The sequence below is a fragment of the Anolis carolinensis genome, unplaced genomic scaffold (assembly GCF_035594765.1).
Source record: "Anolis carolinensis isolate JA03-04 unplaced genomic scaffold, rAnoCar3.1.pri scaffold_13, whole genome shotgun sequence".
In the NCBI taxonomy this organism is placed as follows: Eukaryota; Metazoa; Chordata; class Lepidosauria; order Squamata; family Dactyloidae; genus Anolis; species Anolis carolinensis.
Window position 1 is genome coordinate 2,006,050 of NW_026943824.1, and position 19,819 is coordinate 2,025,868.

At 40.5% G+C, this 19,819-nt stretch overlaps 1 protein-coding gene across 1 annotated transcript in view; it reads left to right on the forward strand.

Moving 5' to 3' along the window:
• Positions 1–14,572, forward strand: part of LOC100558437 (cytochrome P450 3A9) — a 31,696-nt gene extending 17,124 nt beyond the window's left edge. The window contains exons 10-13 of the mRNA XM_062964462.1: positions 322–482; positions 3,618–3,844; positions 8,950–9,112; positions 11,287–14,572. Of these exons, the coding sequence (XP_062820532.1) occupies positions 322–482; positions 3,618–3,844; positions 8,950–9,112; positions 11,287–11,376 (641 nt within the window). The 3' untranslated portion in view covers positions 11,377–14,572. The remainder of the gene's footprint in view (positions 1–321; positions 483–3,617; positions 3,845–8,949; positions 9,113–11,286) is intronic.
• The last annotated feature ends 5,247 nt before the right edge of the window (positions 14,573–19,819 follow it).

Consider the following 19,819-nt stretch of genomic DNA (forward strand, 5'->3'; position numbering starts at 1 on the left):
TAATAATAATTTTATTCTTATATCCCGCCCCATCTCCCCGGAGGGACTCGGGGCGGCTTACATGGGGCCATGCCCAGACACGACAGCACAAATCAGATAAAACATTAAACCGAGCAGTAAAACTTCAACATGATTAAAAACAGTCATAAAAGTCAATATACACAATAATATTAAAATTCCGATTTGGGATTGTATATATATTTATAGGGTTATGTTGTATTGTCTTTCTCTTTGGTTGTATGTGTTGGAAAAAGTATTACAAAAAAGTTGCCCTTGCCTTTCGAACACAGTTTTAAACTTGGCTTGGTTTTTCTTTGTTAGCTTTGACTGATGAAGAGATTCTGGCCAATGCCGTGATCTTTATCTTTGCGGGATACGAGGCCACCAGCAACATCCTCTGCTACATGCTGTATGAGTTAGCCATACATCCCGATGTTCAGCAGAAACTACAGGACGAAATTGATGCCGCTCTGCCAAATAAGGTACGTAGTAGCCCTATGGAAAGGACAAGGAACATATGGCCTTTTAGATGCTATTAGATAACCACATCCACCAAAGCTAGCCAACAACGACAGTGGGAAGAGAAGCTAGGATTTCTCATCCGTCAGCGTCTTGGAGATACATCCTCCATCCATAGAACCATTTGGTGGTTACATTCCTTGAAGTATGACGCTTACACAACTATGATTTGGCTATGTGACCTCATATGACATCCCTATTTCTTTGGAAACAAATTACCGTATATACTCGAGTATAAGCCGACCTGAATATAAGACGAGGCACCTAATTTTATCACAAAACTGGGAAAACCTATTGAGTCGAGTATAAGACGAGGGTGGGAAATGCAGCAGCTACTGGCAAATTTCAAAAATTAAAATAAATATAGATACTAATAAAATCTATATATATAAAAGAGTGATGGCATCATGGCGACCCACAAAACAACAAAACTACAGGCCCCCCAACCTCGAAATTTGACGACACTACACATCATCCACGCCTCAAGGTTGATACAACAAAAATAAAATAAAAATAAAATCCTAATTAGAGGGAAAGGAATAATTGTTTTTATCCAATTGCTGCCAGTTAGAGGACTAATCTCTGCCCACTTGGTCTCCTAGCAACCAACTTAGCCGAGGGGACAGGCAGATTTAGGCCTCACTTAGGCTTCTTCCACAGATTATCTAATTTGCACTGGATTATATGGCAGTGTAGACTCAAGGCCCTTCCAGACAGCTATATAACCCATTTAGAATCTTATATTATCTGCTTGGCACTGGATTATCTGGACTCCACACTGCCATATAATCCACTTCAGTGTGCAGTCGGACACAATTGGACTTAATGTCATGAGAAAACCTTTACCTTAACTACCACCAATTCCTCAATACTTTATTTCCCATACCACCAGACTTCGCCACAGCAACGCGTGGCCGGGCACAGCTAGTTACATTATATTTAGGCATCAATAGGTTAAATGTTTTTGAATGTTTACATAAAATTGTAATTTATGATGATAATAATAATAATAATAATAATAAGACTTTAATAAGATAAGACGGTCAAAGTCTGATTACCTATATACAGTAGAGTCTCACTTATCCATGCCTCGCTAATCCAAGTTTCTGGATTATCCAAGCCATTTTTGTAGTCAATGTTTTCAATACATCGTGATATTTTGGTGCTAAATTCTTAAATACAGTAATTACTACATAGCATTACTGCATATTGAACTACTTTTTCTGTCAAATTTGTTGTAAAACATGATGTTTTGGTGCTTCATTTGTAAAATCATAACCTAATTTTATGTTTAATAGGCTTTTCCTTAATCCCTCTTTATTAACCAACGTATTAGCTTATCCAAGCTTCTGCCGGCCCGTTTAGCTTGGATAAGTGAGACTCTACTGTACTTGAGTATAAGCCGACCTGAACATAAGCCAACCAGGACCCTCACCCGAGTATAAGCCGAGGGGGGCTTTTTCAGTCTTAAAAAAAGGGATGAAAAACTAGGCTTATACTCGAGTATATACAGTAATATTATATTAATATTATGGGACATTTTCTGTGTTACCTTTCCTCTAAGAGGTTCAAGGTGGGTAAACAAGCTGAACTTGAAGCCAGACAAGGCTAGCTGAGGTATTGAGATCTTGGCAGACAGAATAAGGATAGAAGGCTTTAAATTTGATGGCGGGGAAATCAGGCTGAATACTTATGCTGATGACATTATGATAATTTTATCCCATCCTTTAATAGGAATTAGAGAATTAAAATTATACTAACAGATTTTGAAAAAAAATACAGGATTGGGGGTAAATATAAAGAAATCAGAAATTATATATTTTGATGTAAACAAAAAATAATTAGTGACCTCTACGTGTTCTATGCACGGTTGCCCTTGACACAATGTTGGGGAACATATAATACCTACCTTGCAAGACCTGCGTTAGCTTCCTATTGGCTTCCAAGCCCTAGTTCAAGGTCTTAGTCTTGATCTGCAATGTCCTAAATGGGCCAGAATACATCCAATGCTTGCCTCTCCTCTTATGTGCCTGGTGGAAACCTCAGATCCTCAGCAAAGGCTCTGCTCTATGTCCAACCACAATGTGAAGCTAAGGCATGAAGTTACAAGCGACAGCTCTTTCTTCTTAGCAGCAACCCAACGGTGGACCTCTCCTCTGAAGAGATCAGCTTGTCTCCATCGCCTTTGAAATTGCAGAGATCTCAAAGTGCTATTTTGGTTGACCTCGAGACACTAAAATTAGCTCTGGCTGTTTTTAGACATCCTCTTAAGGAGAAACCTTAAGTGTTTCAATTAGCTTTTCCTCACTTGTTTAATCTTTCAGAGGTCTTCTTACTTCTTGTGCACTCTCTTGGAGAGTTGACAAGGAATTTAACAAAATGTCTTGAACAAGTAAATAGATTTGGTGCATTTTCCAATTGAATTGTCACAACTTTGCAAGAGAAGTCAAGCCAAGAGATAGTGACGACTCTTCAGGGCAAAGGGGCCGGGCTGTGGCGCAGCTGGCTAGTAACCAGCTGCTATAAATCACTACTGACCGAGAGGTCATGAGTTCGAAGCCCGGGTCGGGTTAAGCCTCCGACCATAAAAATAAAAAAAAATAAAAAATAGCCCCGGCTTGCTGTTTACCTAGCAGCCCTGAAAGACAGTTGCATCTGTCAAGTAGGGAAAATTAAGGTACGCTTTATGCGGGAGGCTAATTTAACTAATCTACAACACCATAAAACTGCTCACGAGGAAAAGAATGAGGAAGAACAGCCACCAGTGGACGGTGAAGCAACAGCTCCCCCTGTGGCCGGAATCATGAAGCTGGAAAGATGTTAAAAAAATGCCTCTGTGTCTGTCTAAAACTGAATGTTGTTTGTCTGTTGGCATTGAATGTTTGCCATATATGTGTTCATTGTAATCCGCCCTGAGTCCCCTTCAGGGTGAGAAAGAAGGGCGGAATAGAAATACTGTAAATAAATAATAAATAAATAAAGCCAACCAGGGAATAAGACATCTCATTCTAGATACTAAGACACTAGGTTGGATAGTCTATTGAAAGAGATCATGACCTACTTGGCTGCAAGCAATTCTCTCCTTCTCTCTCTTGAAGGCTCCGCTTGTTTATGAGACCGTCATGCAAATGGAATACCTTGATATGACAGTCAGCGAACTGCTCCGGATGTATCCCCTTGGAGGAAGAATTGACAGGACCTGCAAGAAGGATGTCGAGATCAATGGGATCACCATTCCGAAAGGAGTTTCCGTGATGATCCCGGCACATGTCCTGCATTTTGACCCAGACCTGTGGGAGCAACCTGAAGAATTTAGACCTGAAAGGTACGGTGCGGGAGTGTTGCGTCTTTCTGCATTGGTTTCCACTCTTCTTTCGTCTCATTTGCAGTCCTTTCTGTTGGGACGGCAGTGGGAATGACACAAAACTATCAGGGAAATCATTTCCGGCTCTGGAGGCAGCACATTCCTTGTGGTCTTCTCTGTTTTCTATTGATCTACTCACATTTGCATGTTTTCGAATTGCGAGTTTGGCAGGAGCTATGGCTAACAGTGTTCAACCTGTCCTGTGGCTTCGAACTACAATTGGACTATAATTCCCATCAGCCTCACCTAGCAGAGCCCATGACCAAAGATGACGGAATTGTGTTGTCGAAGGCTTTCATGGCCAGAATCACAGGGTTGTTGTATGTCTTTCGGGCTGTGTGGCCATGTTCCAGAAGCATTCTCTCCTGACGTTTCGCCCACATCTATGGCAGGCATCCTCAGAGGTTGTGAGGTATGGATAAACTAAGTCAGGAAAGGAAAGAATATATATCTGTGTAGAGTCCAAGGTGTGGCAAGAGTTCTTTGTCACTGGGAGCCAGCATTAATGTTTCAGTTAATCACCCTAATTGGCACTGGAAATGTTTTGTCCCTTGCCTGGGGGCATCCTTTGTTCAGTCAAGTCCTCAGAGTGTTGGTTCCCATCTACTGTTTTGATTTTGGAGTTTTGTAATACTGGTAGCCAGATTTTGTTCATTTTCATGGTTTCTTCCTTTCTGTTGAAGTTGTCCACATGCTTGTGGATTTCAATGGCTTCTCTGTGTAGTCTGACATGATAGTTGTTAGAATGGTCCAGCATTTTTGTGTTCTCAAATAGTATTCTGTGTCCAGGCTGGTTCATCAAATGCTCTGCTATGGCTGAACTCAACCACCTAAATGCTCTGCTATGGCTCTGCTATGGCTGAACTCAACCACCTAAACTGGGCTCTACAGGCCAATGGATACTCCACCACAGACATCAGAAGAGCTGCAAGGGCAAGAACAAGCCATGAGAGTCAAGACAAAGATCCACCCAGAGGAAAGGTGTTCTTACCATACATCAAGGGAACTACTGACCGCATAGGGAAGCTGATGAAGAAGCACAACCTACAAACTATCTACAGACCCACGAAGAAAATCCAACAAATGCTACGGTCAGCGAAGGACAAGAGGGATCCTCTCTCTTCTGCAGGAGTCTACCGGATACCATGCAGCTGTGGACAAGTCTACAGAGGGAACACCAAACGCAGCTTTGCCCAAACAAGAGTCAAAGAACATGAAAGGCACTGCAGACTAATTCAACCAGAGAAATCAGCCATAGCAGAGCATTTGATGAACCAGCCTGGACACAGAATACTATTTGAGAACACAAAAATGCTGGACCATTCTAACAACTATCATGTCAGACTACACAGAGAAGCCATTGAAATCCACAAGCATGTGGACAACTTCAACAGAAAGGAAGAAACCATGAAAATGAACAAAATCTGGCTACCAGTATTACAAAACTCCAAAATCAAAACAGTAGATGGGAACCAACACTCTGAGGACTTGACTGAACAAAGGATGCCCCCAGGCAAGGGACAAAACATTTCCAGTGCCAATTAGGGTGATTAACTGAAACATTAATGCTGGCTCCCAGTGACAAAGAACTCTTGCCACACCTTGGACTCTACACAGATATATATTCTTTCCTTTCCTGACTTAGTTTATCCATACCTCACAACCTCTGAGGATGCCTGCCATAGATGTGGGCGAAACGTCAGGAGAGAATGCTTCTGGAACATGGCCACACAGCCCGAAAGACATACAACAACCCGATGACGGAATTGTTATCAAAGAGGGAATAGTCGAGGGTTTCTAACCTCGTTCTTGTCATTAAAAATCAGCATAATCCCATCTGTTGTACCTGCATGGGTTCTTTAATCCCTTATCCAAAATGCTTGGGACCAAAATAATAATAATAATAATAATAATAATAATAATAATAATAATAATAATAATAATACAAAAAATGTGTTTAAAAAAATAAAAATTCATTTAAAAATCCAAAAAAAAAAAAAGCCAATGCTTGGGACCAGAAGTGTTTTGGATTTTGGACTATTTCAAGTTTTGGAATATTTACATATACAGTAGAGTCTCACTTATCCAACCCTCGCTTATCCAACGTTCTGGATTATCCAATGCATTTTTGTAGTCAATGTTTTCAATGCATTGTGATATTTTGGTGCTAAATTCGTAAATACAGTAATTGCTACATAGCATTACTGCGTATTGAACTACTTTTCCTGTCCAATTTGTTGTCTAACATGATGTTTTGGTGCTTAATTTGTAAAATCATAACCTAATTTGATGTTTAATAGGCTTTTCCTTAATCTCTCCTTACTATCCAACTATTTGCTTATCCAACGTTCTGTTGGCCCGTTTATGTTGGATAAGCGAGACTCTACTGTATATACCATATCCTGGAGGTGGGATCCAAATCTAAACACAACATTTATTATTTCTGCTTCATCTCCATCTATTTTGTATATCTCATACACATAGCCTGAAGGTTATTTCAGAATCTCACGTGCATTGAACCGTCAGAGAATAAAGGCGTCATTGTCTTGTCACCCATATGGACAATTTTTGGGTTTTGGAGCATTTCCCAGATAAGGAATATCTATCTACCTGATGTATGTGACAATCGTGTGCAAAGCATGAACGAGCGAGTTCCGCACATCTGCGTGATGAAACGCACCGTGCCTTTAAGGTTTTAAAAACTGGCCACCCTGCTTCAGATAAATCGTACCCATCCCTCCCTCTTCCAAGGTTTGTTTTTCTCATGTCAACTTCTGCAAGATAACAGGTGGAGAGGCTTGATGTCAGCACAACTCCGTGCCAAGGGGTTATTTTTTTCCCTACCAGCCAGAAGGTAGCTCGCATTAATGAGCTTTCTCCTGTCAGAGCGGAGACGTTTTCAAAACCATTGGAACACCGTTTTCTTCAGCTGCCCTCCCATCAAGTGTGTTGCCATGAGTTTGTGTGTTGTTGAAGGCTTTCACGGCTGGAATCACTGCATGGCTATGTTCCAGAAGCATTCTCTCCTGGCGTTTCACCCACATCTATGGCAGGCATCCTCAGAGGGTTGTGAAGTCTTTTTAACGTGTCAGAAGCGACATCGCTAATGGGTTGAGAGAATTGGCCGTCTACAGAGACGTTGCCCAGGGAACTCCCAGGTGTGTTACTGGGAGGATTCTCTCATGTCCCCGCAAGCTAGAGCTGACAGACGGGAGCTCACCCTGTCTTGGGGATTCAAATAGGTAGTCTTCAGGTCAAGAAACTAATCTTCAAGTCAGCAGTTCACACGAGTGTGACCCATTGCGCTACTGCGGCTCCCCTATTTAATCTATGCTGGGAAGGAACAAATAACAATATCAACAACAACAACAACAACAACAACAACAACTTGGGAAGTGTCTGCTGTGGACTCATCTAGTTGTGTTTCTAATAATAATAATAATAATAATAATAATAATAATAACAACAGACAAAGAATCAGTACAAGAAAACCGCACTGCAAACTAGAGCTGACAGCTGGCACAACAAAACACTGCATGGAAAATTCCTTGACAAAATTGAAGGAAAAGCTGATCAGGAGAAGACCTGGCTCTGGCTCACGAATGGGACCCTGAAGAAGGAGACAGAAGGCCTGATCCTTGCAGCCCAGGAGCAAGACATCAGGACAAAGGCAATTGAGGCCAAGATCGAAAAATCAGCTGATGACCCAAAATTCAGACGGTGCAAGGAAACCGACGAAACCATGGATCATCTCCTCAGCTGCTGTAAGAAAATTGCACAGATAGACTACAAACAGAGACACAACTATGTGGCCCAAATGATTCATTGGAACTTATGCCTCAAGTCCCACCTCCCAGCAGCAAAGAACAGGTGGGATCACAAACCTGCAAAAGTATTGGAAAATGAGCACGCAAAGATACTGTGGGACTTCCGAATCCAGACTGACAAAGTTCTGGAACACAAGACACCAGACATCACAGTTGTGGAGAAGAAAAAGGTTTGGATCATTGATGTTGCCATCCCAGGTGACAGTCGCATTGACGAAAAACAACAGGAAAAACTCAGCCGCTATCAGGACCTCAAGATTGAACTGCAAAGACTCTGGCAGAAACCAGTGCAGGTGGTCCCGGTGGTGATGGGCACACTGGGTGCCGTGCCAAAAGATCTCAGCCGGCATTTGGAAACAATAGACATTGACAACATTACGATCTGCCAACTGCAAAAGGCCACCCTACTGGGATCTGCACGCATCATCTGAAAATACATCACACAGTCCTAGACACTTGGGAAGTGTTCAACTTGTGGTTTTGTGAAATGAAATCCAGCATGTCTATCTTGTTTGCTGTGTCATACAACGTCGTTGTGTCAATAATAATAATAATAATAATAATAATGTGTCCAATGTGGGATCCAATACAACTGCCAGCAGAGTGTCTGCTCTGGGCTCATCTTGTTGGGTTTCAAATAATAATAATAATAATAATAATAATAATAATAATAATAATAATAATAATAATAATAATAAAAACAGTCCTAGACACTTGGGAAGTGTTCAACTTGTGATTTTGTGATACGGAATCCAGCATATCGATCTTGTTTGCTGTGTCATAATAATAATAATAATAATAATAATAATAATAATAATAATAATAATAATAATACATCACACAGTCCTAGACACTTGGGAAGTGTTCAACTTGTGATTTTGTGATACGAAATCCAGCATATCTATCTTGTTTGCTGTGTCATAATAAAATAATAATAATAATAATAATAATAATAATAATAATAATAATAATAATAATAATAATATCAAACAGGCTGCTCAGAAGTTGTGCACTTTGATTTAAAATCTTTGATACTTACTTACTGTCTTTTTGGCGATACCATGTTTCCAGCACCACATTTCAAAGTCGTTTGTTGTCTTCCTGTTGACTTTTTTTACTTCCTTTTCATATAAATTGGGAATATTAAGGCACACAGACCCTTGTGACCCCAGTGCTCACTTAATGCGATTGTTCAGAAAGCTAACAAATTGTCTCCTCCATCCTTTTGTCTCTCCGCAGGTTCAGTAAAGAGAACAAAGGCCGCATTGACCCCTATGTTTACCTGCCGTTTGGAGCCGGTCCGAGGAACTGCATCGGGATGAGATTTGCATTTCTGATCCTAAAGGCTGGTGCTGTGAGCTTGTTGCAGAATTTCACCTTCAAGCCCTGCAAGGAAACACAGGTGAGGAAGCGGGATGGAGATTGGCTCATATTTGGAATAGTTTGGAACAGAGCAGGGCTTTTTTTGTACGTAGTAGAGCTAAGAATGTAATGAAAACTTGTGTTGTCAGCTATATATAAATCAGAAATAATTTGAAAGCAAACAACAGTCACCAATTCCTAGATGGCTACTACTGCCTAGTTTACAATAATTCAAAAACATAGTCATGTTAGTGTCTTGTTGAAGGCTTTCATGGCCAGAATCACTGGGTTGCTGTGAGTTTTCCGAACCGTATGGCCATGTTCCAGAAGCATTCTCTCCTGACGTTTTGCCCACATCTATGGCAGGAATCCTCAGAGGTTGGGAGTTCTGTTGGAAACTAGGCAAGTGGGGTTTATATATCTGAGAAAACCATTATTAACAGTTACAAAACTCCCTAAAGTGTCACTTCTTTTACTTAAAGTAGTTAGAACTTCTTTCTCTGCTACTTTTAAACCACAGTCACCCCTGTGATATACGATCACAGATTCTCTGTTCCTTACCAGGATACAGACTACATTAAATAAGTCACCAAACTTATTTTAAACCGACTCAAAATGAACAATTGAGCCCCCTTGATCCCCTCAGCCTAGGATCAATCTTCCCTGTGCCTCATCAGAGCACAGACTGAATCCCTTTTTTAAACTCTGCACTTCTTCAACAAAATGGCAGTTGGCTCCGCCTACTTCTCCATGGCAACCAGCTTCTGAGTGCTGAGATGCAATAACTGTAATACTTAACCTTTTAAAACACAAACACACAATTAAACATAACATCTGTAAATCAAAAATTCATACTTCATTACACCAGACATGAAACATCATCATTATTATTATTATTATTATTATTATTATTATTATTATTATTACGGCAGGTATCCTCAGAGGTTGGGAGGTCTGTTGGAAACTAGGCAAGTGGGGTTTATAGATCTGAGAAAACCATGAAAATGAACACAATCTGGCTACCAGTATTTTAAAAACTTTTAAATCAGAACAGTAAATAAAGAGCAACACTCAGAAAAAAAGAGAAAATCCAGACATGAAACAATCAGGGCCAGCTAAAACCTCCCAACAAAGGATTCTCCCAGGCAGGAAGCAGGTAAGCTTTGCAGCTGCAAGGCTATTCAATGCTAATTTAGCTGACCAGTGGCAACATTCACACTTGCCTCCAGGAGATAAGAGTTCTTTTATTCCAAAGATATATCAGCCACACTTGCTTAGTTTCCTACAGACCTCTGAGGATGCCTGCTATAGATGTGGGTGAAACGTCAGGAGAGAATGCTTCTGGAACATAATAATAATATTAATATTAATAATAATAATAATAATAATAATAATAAGTTTATTTGTATCCCGCCTCATGGACAGCCAGCCAGGAAAACTCACAGTCATGTTATCTCATATTTTACCACAAAAAAACCTGGGAAAACATTGACTCCAGTATAAGCCGAGGGTGGTAAATCCCAGAAACACTTGCCTAGTTTCCAACAGACCTCACAACCTCTGAGGATGCCTGCTATAGATGTGGGCGAAACGTCAGGAGAGAATGCTTCTGGAACATGGACAGACAGCCAGGAAAACTCACAGCAACCCATAGTCATGTTATCTCGGATCAGTAAGCCAAGGGACCTTGTTGTATCTTTGAGACGACAAAGATGTTGGTTGGGACCATATGCTCTTCAGATGTAGTAGACTTACCGTATATACTCGAGTATAAGCCGGCCCAAATATAAGCCGAGGCACCTAATTTTACCACAAAAAAAACTGGGAAAACATTGACTCCAGTATAAGCCGAGGGTGGTAAATCCCAGAAACACTTGCCTAGTTTCCAACAGACCTCTGAGGATGCCTGCTATAGATGTGGGTGAAACGTCAGGAGAGAATGCTTCTGGAACATGGACAGACAGCCTGGAAAACTCACTAATGAAAACTTGGTTATAACAGCAATAATTATGGCAGTTGCATTTCCATCTCTGCTCTCGACTGTCACACATTTCCGAAAGCACTGTAAGCATTTAAAGAGCATCTCTGAGCTTGTTCCATCTTTCAAAAGCGAGACAGTGAACTTTGCTCTTTTTTTGAAGAGAACGGGAGACTTTCGACACCTGATTATCCAACAGTATAATTATAATCCCTTTCTCCTCTTTCGTGTTGCAGATCCCCATGGAGTTGTCGACAACAGGACTGATGATTCCCAAGAAGCCCATCATCTTGAAAGCCATCCCCAGAGCCAGCTCTTCACACTAGTGCCGGCTTTCGAGTTATGTTTCTAAACGTTCCTTTGGGACCATTATTTCACCTGCATCGCCAGGAGAACAGATGCCGTTGCGAACCGTTCTTTTGTACATAATTGTTGAGGCTATATTTGCATAAAGTCCCATATCCCTTGCCGTGTGATGGTACAAACGTCTCTGGGATTTTTCCAGAGAATAAGAAAAAGGAAGAGGGCAGGAAACAAGGAATGCGAGCCTGTGCTCCCCACACTTCTACTTTCAGATGTCTTGGGTGAAAAGCCAATGCAAGGAAAAAAATGCCATATATTAAGGCAGTGTTTCTCAAACTGGGGGTCGGGACTGGGTGTCAGAGGGGTCGGCAAAGACCATCAGAAAACACATATTTCTGATGGTCTTAGGAACCCCTTTGGCAGAGAAGGCTGAAGATAATATTAATAATAAAAATAGCTAGTAATAACAACTAGTTTGTAGTGCGGTTTTCTTGTACTGATTCTTTGTCTGCTGTGTTTTGAGAAGTTTCTGATTTTTGACTTCAATCAAAGCAGGTTCTTCACTTTGCTTTACATATTCTGCCAGGGCATGTTCTTCTTCTGTGACTGCTTGTTTTACTTGTAAGAGTCCTCCGACCCCTGATCTACTAGGCAGATATAGCCGGTCAACATCACTGCGAGGGTGCAGAGAATAATAATAATAATAATAATAATAATAATAATAATAATAATAATAATATAACAACATTGCAGGAAAGTTCCTTGACAAAATTGAAGGAAAAGCTGATAAGGAGAAGACCTGGCTCTGGCTCATGAATGGGACCTTGAAAAAGGAGACAGAAGGCCTGATCCTTGCAGCTCAGGAGCAAGACATCAGGACAAAGGCAATTAAGGCCAAGATCGAAAAATCAGCTGATGACCCAAAATGCAGACTGTGCAAGGAAACCGACGAAACCATTGATCATATTCTCAGCTGCTGTAAGAAAATCACACAGACAGACTACAAACAGAGGCACAACTGTGTGGCCCAAATGATTCATTGGAACCTATGCCTCAAGTACCACCTCCCAGCAGTAAAGAACTGGTGGGATCTCAAACCTGCAAAAGTATTGGAAAATGAGCACGCAAAAATACTGTGGGACTTCCGAATCCAGACTGACAAAGTTCTGGAACACAACACACCAGACATCACAGTTGTGGGGAAAAAAAAGGTTTGGATCATTGATGTTGCCATCCCAGGTGACAGTCACATTGACGAAAAACAACAGGAAAAACTCAGCCACTATCAGGACCTCAAGACTGAACTTCAAAGACTCTGGCAGAAACCAGTACAGGTGGTCCCGGTGGTGATAGGCACACTGGGTGCCGTGCCAAAAGATCTCAGCCGGCATTTGGAAACAATAGACATTGACAAAATCACGATCTGCCAACTGCAAAAGGCCACCCTACTGGGATCTGCATGCATCATCCGGAAATACATCACACAGTCCTGGACTCTTGGGAAATGTTTGACTTGTGATTTTGTGACACGAAATCCAGCATATCTATCTTGTTTGCTGTGTCATAATAATAATAATAATAATAATAATAATAATAATAATAATAATAATAATAATAATAGCTAGTAATAATAACTACTTTGTAGTGCGGTTTTCTTGTACTGGTTTTTTGTCTGCTATGCTTTGAGGAATTTCTGATTTTTGACTTCAATCAAAGCAGGTTCTTCACTTTGCTTTCCATCTTCTGCCAGGGCATGTTCTTCTTCTTTGACTGCTTGTTTGACTTGCAAGAGTCCTCTGACTCCTGATCTACTAGGCAGATATAGCCGGTCAACATCACTGCGAGGGTGCAGAGAATGATGAATGGTCATGAGTTTTCTTGTTTTTCTGTCCAAAGTGTCCAGTTCCACCTGTGTCCAATTTATAATGCCAGCAGTGTATCTTATGACAGGTATGGCCCCGGTGTTTATGGCCTTGATGGTGTTGCCTCCACAGTGAAACAGAACACAAAACAGTAAACATTTTACAAACACATAATCCCACCATCGCCTGAACAAGTATCATTTCCTTTACCATAAGATGTGTAATTCAACCATTAAACAAATGTCATATCCAACATTCCCGACCAACAAGATTGTATTGCTTTCCTTTTTCACTTTCTGGAACATATTTAATAAAAACTGACCAGTATAAATCAAAATCAGATCTATTAACCTATTAATTTCCCCCCTGAACACTCTCATTTCCATTGATAATTTATCATTTAAAGCTGCATTCCATATCTCCCCATACCATGCTTCCAGTGTGAGATTGGTTACTACAGTAGAGTCTCACTTATCCAACGTTCTGGATTATCCAACACATTTTTGTAGTCAATGTTTTCAATACATCGTGTTATTTTGGTGCTACATTCGTAAATACAGTAATTACTACATAGAATTACTGCGTATTGAACTATAGTAGAGTCTCACTTATCCAAGCTAAACGGGCCGGCAGAAGCTTGGAGAAGCGAATATCTTGGATAATAAGGAGGGATTAAGGAAGAGCCTATTAAACATCAAATTAGGTTATGATTTTACAAATCAAGCACCAAAACTTCATGTTATACAACAAATTTGACAGAAATAGTAGTTCAATACGCAGTAATGTTATGTTGTAATTACTGTATTTACAAATTTAGCACCAAAATATCACAATATATTGAAAACATTGACTTGGATTATCCAGAGGCTTGGATAAGCGAGGCTTGGATAAGTGAGGCTCTACTGTACTTTTTCTGTCAAATTTATTGTATAACATGATGTTTTGGTGCTTAATTTGTAAAATTATAACCTAATTTGATGTTTAATAGGCTTTTCCTTAATCTCTCCTTATTATCCAACATATTCGCTTATCCAACATTCTGCCGGCCCGTTTATGTTGGATAAGTGAGACTCTATTGTATTTTCCAATTCCTTGCAATTATAAGTCTTGCCACTGTGAGCAAAACAATCACAAATTCTTTCTTTTCCATTTCTAAATTCAACCTTGTGTCATCCATTAATAATGCTAACCTAGCATCCGGAGTGATGTTTGTTCCTATAATGTTACAGGATTCTATACAGTTAAAGCAGTTTCAAATTACTATAATTCTGCAGTGTGGATGATCTCAGGGAAATACGGGCCAATATTTGTCATGTCCTTCAAACCTCAATTAAAAACTTGTCTGTTTCCTGCCTCCCGTTTGGATCCGAGCTAATTCATTGTTCCAATTAATTCTGAACTTGAGGATGAATCTATCAAGCAAGCAAGCCACGTTACGAAAAACGGTGCCACTTTTTGGTTTTTTTGAATTGCAAACATGAGACGGAAAACGGGGGAAAAAATAAGCACCTACTAATTACAAAATATTCTCAATAAAAGGGGGGAAAAGACACTGAAAATGGCAGTGGAGAGAGAGCGAGAGAGACTTTTTGGCATTTAGTAAGCAAAACATGCCCTTCTTAATGGGATATTTAAAATGAATGATTGTTAATCTAACCATAATACGTCGAGAACGCCCCGCACGCGGTACATGAAGTCTTCAGAAATGAAATCATTAGTGTAACTGCATATGGTGCTCATTCTTTTCAAGATAGGGTGGGGGGGGGGGAATGAATAATTCCCTGCCAAGGGACAATTACAGCCCTGCCATTTCCGCTCGGCAAGGCCATATGCATCAAGGGGTAACAAGATAACATTAATAAGTATTCTGCAGAGAAAATTAGATCAATAATGGTCTGGCAGCATAACATCTAATTTGGAAATGATACCCACAATGGCTCAGCACTATACCATGGGGACGCCTCCTGCATATTCCTGACGTCTTGCGAGGATTCTCACCTTCATTCCACCTTCTTTTATTGCGGTGCCGAAAGGTGCTCAGGATGCAGAGTTCGGCTCCAAATGGAGTCATGACAGAGACATCGGCAACGGAAGCCGCGAAAAGAAAGGGCATTTGTAATAAATAATAAAGCCCTCCACATTCACTGGGGTCAGGGCACAAGAATTATTTATTTACGGTATTTCTTTTCCGCCCTTTTTTCTCACCCCGAAGGGGACTCAGGGCGGATTACAATCTATATATATAAAAGAGTGATGGCATCAGGGCAGCGGACAAAACAACAAAACTACAGGCCCCCCCAACTTCGAAATTTGACAACACAACCCATCATTCATGGCTCTAGGTTGATACAACAAAAAGGAAAAGAAAAATAAAGTCCTAATTACAGGGAGAGGAATAATAGTTTTTATCCAGTTGCTGCCAGTTTGAAGGCTAAACTCCACCCACTTGGTCTCCTAGCAACCTACTCAGCCCAGGGGACAGGCATAGTTAGGCCTCACTTAGGCCTCTTCCACAGATTTTAACTGGATTATATGGCAGTGTAGACTCAAGGCCCTTCCACACAGCTATATAACCCATTTAGAATCTTATATTATCTGCTTTGAACTGGATTATCTTGAGTCCACACTGCCATATAATCCACTTCAGTGTGCATACTAAACATAAAGACAACCATACAACAGACATTCAATGCCACCACAACCTCAACAATTTCTCACCAACACCACCAGACAACACCATAGCAACGCGTGGCCGGGCACAGCTAGTGAACACATATATGGCAAACATTCAACATGGAAAACATTCAATATGGCAAACATTCAACAGACAAACAACATACAGTATAGACAGACACAGAGGCATTCTAACATTTTTCCAGCTTCATGATTCCGACCACAGGGGAAGCTGTTGCTTCACCGTCCACTAGTGGCTGTACTTCCTCATTCCTTTCCTCGTATTTTGCTGGCAGTTTTATGGTGTTGTAAATTAGTTAAATTAGCCTCCCGCATAAAGCGTACCTAAATTTCCCTACTTGACAGATGCAACTGTCTTTCGGGGCTGCATAGGTCAGCAGCAAGCTGGGCTACTTAATGGTCGGAGGCTTAACCCGACCCGGGCTTTGAACTCATGACCTCTCGGTCAGTAGTGATTTATTGCAGCTGGTTACTAGCCAGCTGCGCCACAGCCCGGCCCAAGAATCCCCTCGAAAGCGGAAAAATCACAAATGAAGACATTGCTAACTTTTCAAAGAATGTATAGGTCTTCCAGCATGACCCTATGGTCAGTGTCCAGTCCACTGGAAGCTACACATCCCAGCATTTCATAGCAGGCAGATACGGCTGATAAAGAGGCAACCATGGTCTATAACTCTATAGTATGGTTAAAGACTGGGTTGAGATTGCCCCAGGCAGGAAGCAGCCAGGCTTTGAATTTGCAAGGTTATTCTGTTCTGAGTTCAGACTGTTGTGTTATATACTCGTGGTTTTATTTAGTATTGTACTGACTGTTTATTTTATGAGTTGTTTTGGGCACCTTGTGCCATGTAAGCTGCCCCGAATCTCTTTGGGGAGATGGAGGCGGGGTACAAAATAAAGTTGTTGTTGTTATTATTATTATTGACACAATGACATTGTATGACACAACAATATATATCACCTCCAGGACCACCTGCACTGGTTTCTGCCAGAGTCTTTGAAGTTGTTGTTATTATTATTATTATTATTATTATTATTATTATTATTATTATTATTATTATTATTTATTGTATGACACAGCAAACAAGATAGATATGCTGGATTTTGTATCACAAAATCACAAAGCGAACACTTCCCAAGTGTCTAGGATTCTGTGATGTTATTATTATTACTATTACTATTATTATTATTATTTTATTGTACGACACAGCAAACAAGATAGATATGCTGGATTTCGTATCACAAAATCACAAGTCGAACACTTCCCAAGTGACTAGGACTGTGTGATGTATTTTCGGATGATGCGCGCAGATCCCAGTAGGGTGGCCTTTTGCAGTTGGCAGATCGTAATTTTGTCAATACCTATTGTTTCCAAATGCCAGCTAAGATCTTTTGGCATGGCACCCAGTGTGCCAATAATAATAATAATAATAATAATAATAATAATAATAATAATAATAATAATAATAATAATAATAATAATGCAGGAAGGTAAGGGCGCTCCATGCAGTCATGCCAGCCACATGACCTTGGAGGTGTCTATGGTCAACGCCGGCTCATTGGCTTAGAAATAGAGATAAGCACCAACTCCAGAGTCGGACACGACTAGACTTAATGTCAGGGGAAAACCTTTACCTATAGTTTTTTGTAAAAATGATGAACGACATGTGTCAATGAAGTCAACTCCTATTGCCCTTAGATGTCATTAGCTAAACTCACGTCATATGTGATCCCTGGTTGGCAAAGGTTATTTATCGGTATTTTCTTAGCATCAAAATGCTGCCTTTATTTGCCTCCTTATGCGGCCAGATTGAAAGTCCATGATGTGCCTTTGCCTAGCAGGAGAAAAATGAATTACATGAATCCTTATTACCACCGAAACCAATCCTAGAATCCGTACATGTGAATATCTGAACCTATTGGCTTCTCCTTCGTTGTTCTTGATGTTGGGCCCCATGGGTTCCAATTGCCGGCCCAAAGAGACCCTTTTGTCGAACTCCCTTGAATCCAGATCAAAGTCTACCTTCACCGTAAGCAGAAACTGCTCTGTTTAAACACAGCGAATTGCCAGCTCAGGTTATTGCTGAACCTTATCTCGCTGCTGCTGAGCTCTTATCAGAGGAATCAGATTGGGGGAGGCACCTTTTCTTTATTACAGTGCAATCTTTTTCTACTTATGCAATGGCCGTGACAGGTGCCAGATGATACAGCGTTTGGTAATAAAGCTGTCTTTTAAATACACATATAAGGCCTTTTTTTGCACACTGTGAAATGTTTCTTTCAGATATCCTTATTAGGCTTGGGCCCGGATCAGTGGTTTGTAATATTCAGTGGTCCGTTTCGTGTAATCCACCGAAAACAGAACGGGGAGGAGGAAACCGAAAACGGGGCAAAACGGACCAAGAGAGTTGGATTTATTGGCTACAGGAGAGGACACCTAGAATCATAGAATCATGGAGCGTTGTTACCTTCCCGCCGGAGCAGTACCTATTGATCTACTCACATTTGCATGTTTTCGAACGGCTAGGTTGGTAGAAGCTGGGGCTAACAGTGGGAGCTCACCCCGCTCCCCGGATTCAAACCGCCAACCTTTCAGTCAGCAAGTTCAGCAGCTCAGCCTAAATATTTCCCCGCTTTAATGCAGTTCCTATTTATCTACTCATATTTGTTTTCGAACTGCTAGGCAGGGCCAAAAATCAGGAGCTCACCCTGACCCAGGCTTCGAATTGTCAGCCTTCCAGTTGGGAACATTTATTGCAGCTTGGTGATTAACTTGCTGTGTTAAAGCCCAGCTTCGCTCTTCTTTTTCTTCCTCTCCTCCTCCCTTTCCTCTTCTCCTTCTCCTTCTCCTTCTTACTCTCTTACCCTGTTTCCCCAAAAATAAGGCAGTGTCTTATATTAATTTTTGCTCCCAAATATGTGCCAGGTCTTATTTTCAGGGGATGTCTTATCTTATTTTTCCACAAAGAAGAATTCACATTTATGGTTGATTTTTTTTTTTAAAAAAAATGAAAATGTATTATCTACTGTACAGTAGTTGTCATCACAAAACAGCATAACCAAACTGTGAATCCTTTCCAGAATTTCTATATTATATTTTATTGCTATACTGTTTTTAAATTATTGTTTTAAATTTCTGTTCGTATGCAAATTTATGTTGTGGTTGGGCTTGTCCCTGTGTCAGCTGCCCTGAGTCCTTTCCGGGAGATGGAGGTGGGATACAAGAATAAAGTTATTATTATATTATAATATTATATATTATTATTATTATTATTTTATTATGACATAGCAAACAAGATAGATATGCTGGATTTCGTATCACAAAATCACAAGTCGAACACTTCCCAAGTGTCTAGGACTGTGTGATGTATTTTCGGATGATGTGCACAGATCCCAGTCGGGTGGCCTTTTGCAGGTGGCAGATCGTAATTTTGTCAATGTCTATTGTTTCCAATTATTATATATTGTTATTATTATTAATTATATTATTATTATTTCTTGTTGCTACCTTCATTTCCATCTATGGTATGTACATTTACCGATCCTGCATGCTTCCAAACAAAAACTTTGCTAGGTCTTACTTTCGGGGGAGGCCTTATATTTAGCAATTCAGCAAAACCTCTACTAGGTCTTATTTTCTGGGGATGTCTTATTTTCAGGGAAATAGGGTAGTTCTCTTTTTCTCCAGGTTGAATGTATTTAATTGTGATGCCGACGGAGCAATGTCTCGTCGGATCACGTTCCACCATGAAGTCCTCATATCAACACCATGGCTCCTTTTCCTCGTACTCCAGCTTTTGTAAAGGGTTTTCTTTTCCAACTGAATCCTTGGAAGATTAAATTTTATTTCCTGCAAGCCCCTTTACGCCCTCCTGCTGTTTTTTTGCGTGGCTTGGCGCCAGCTGCCCCA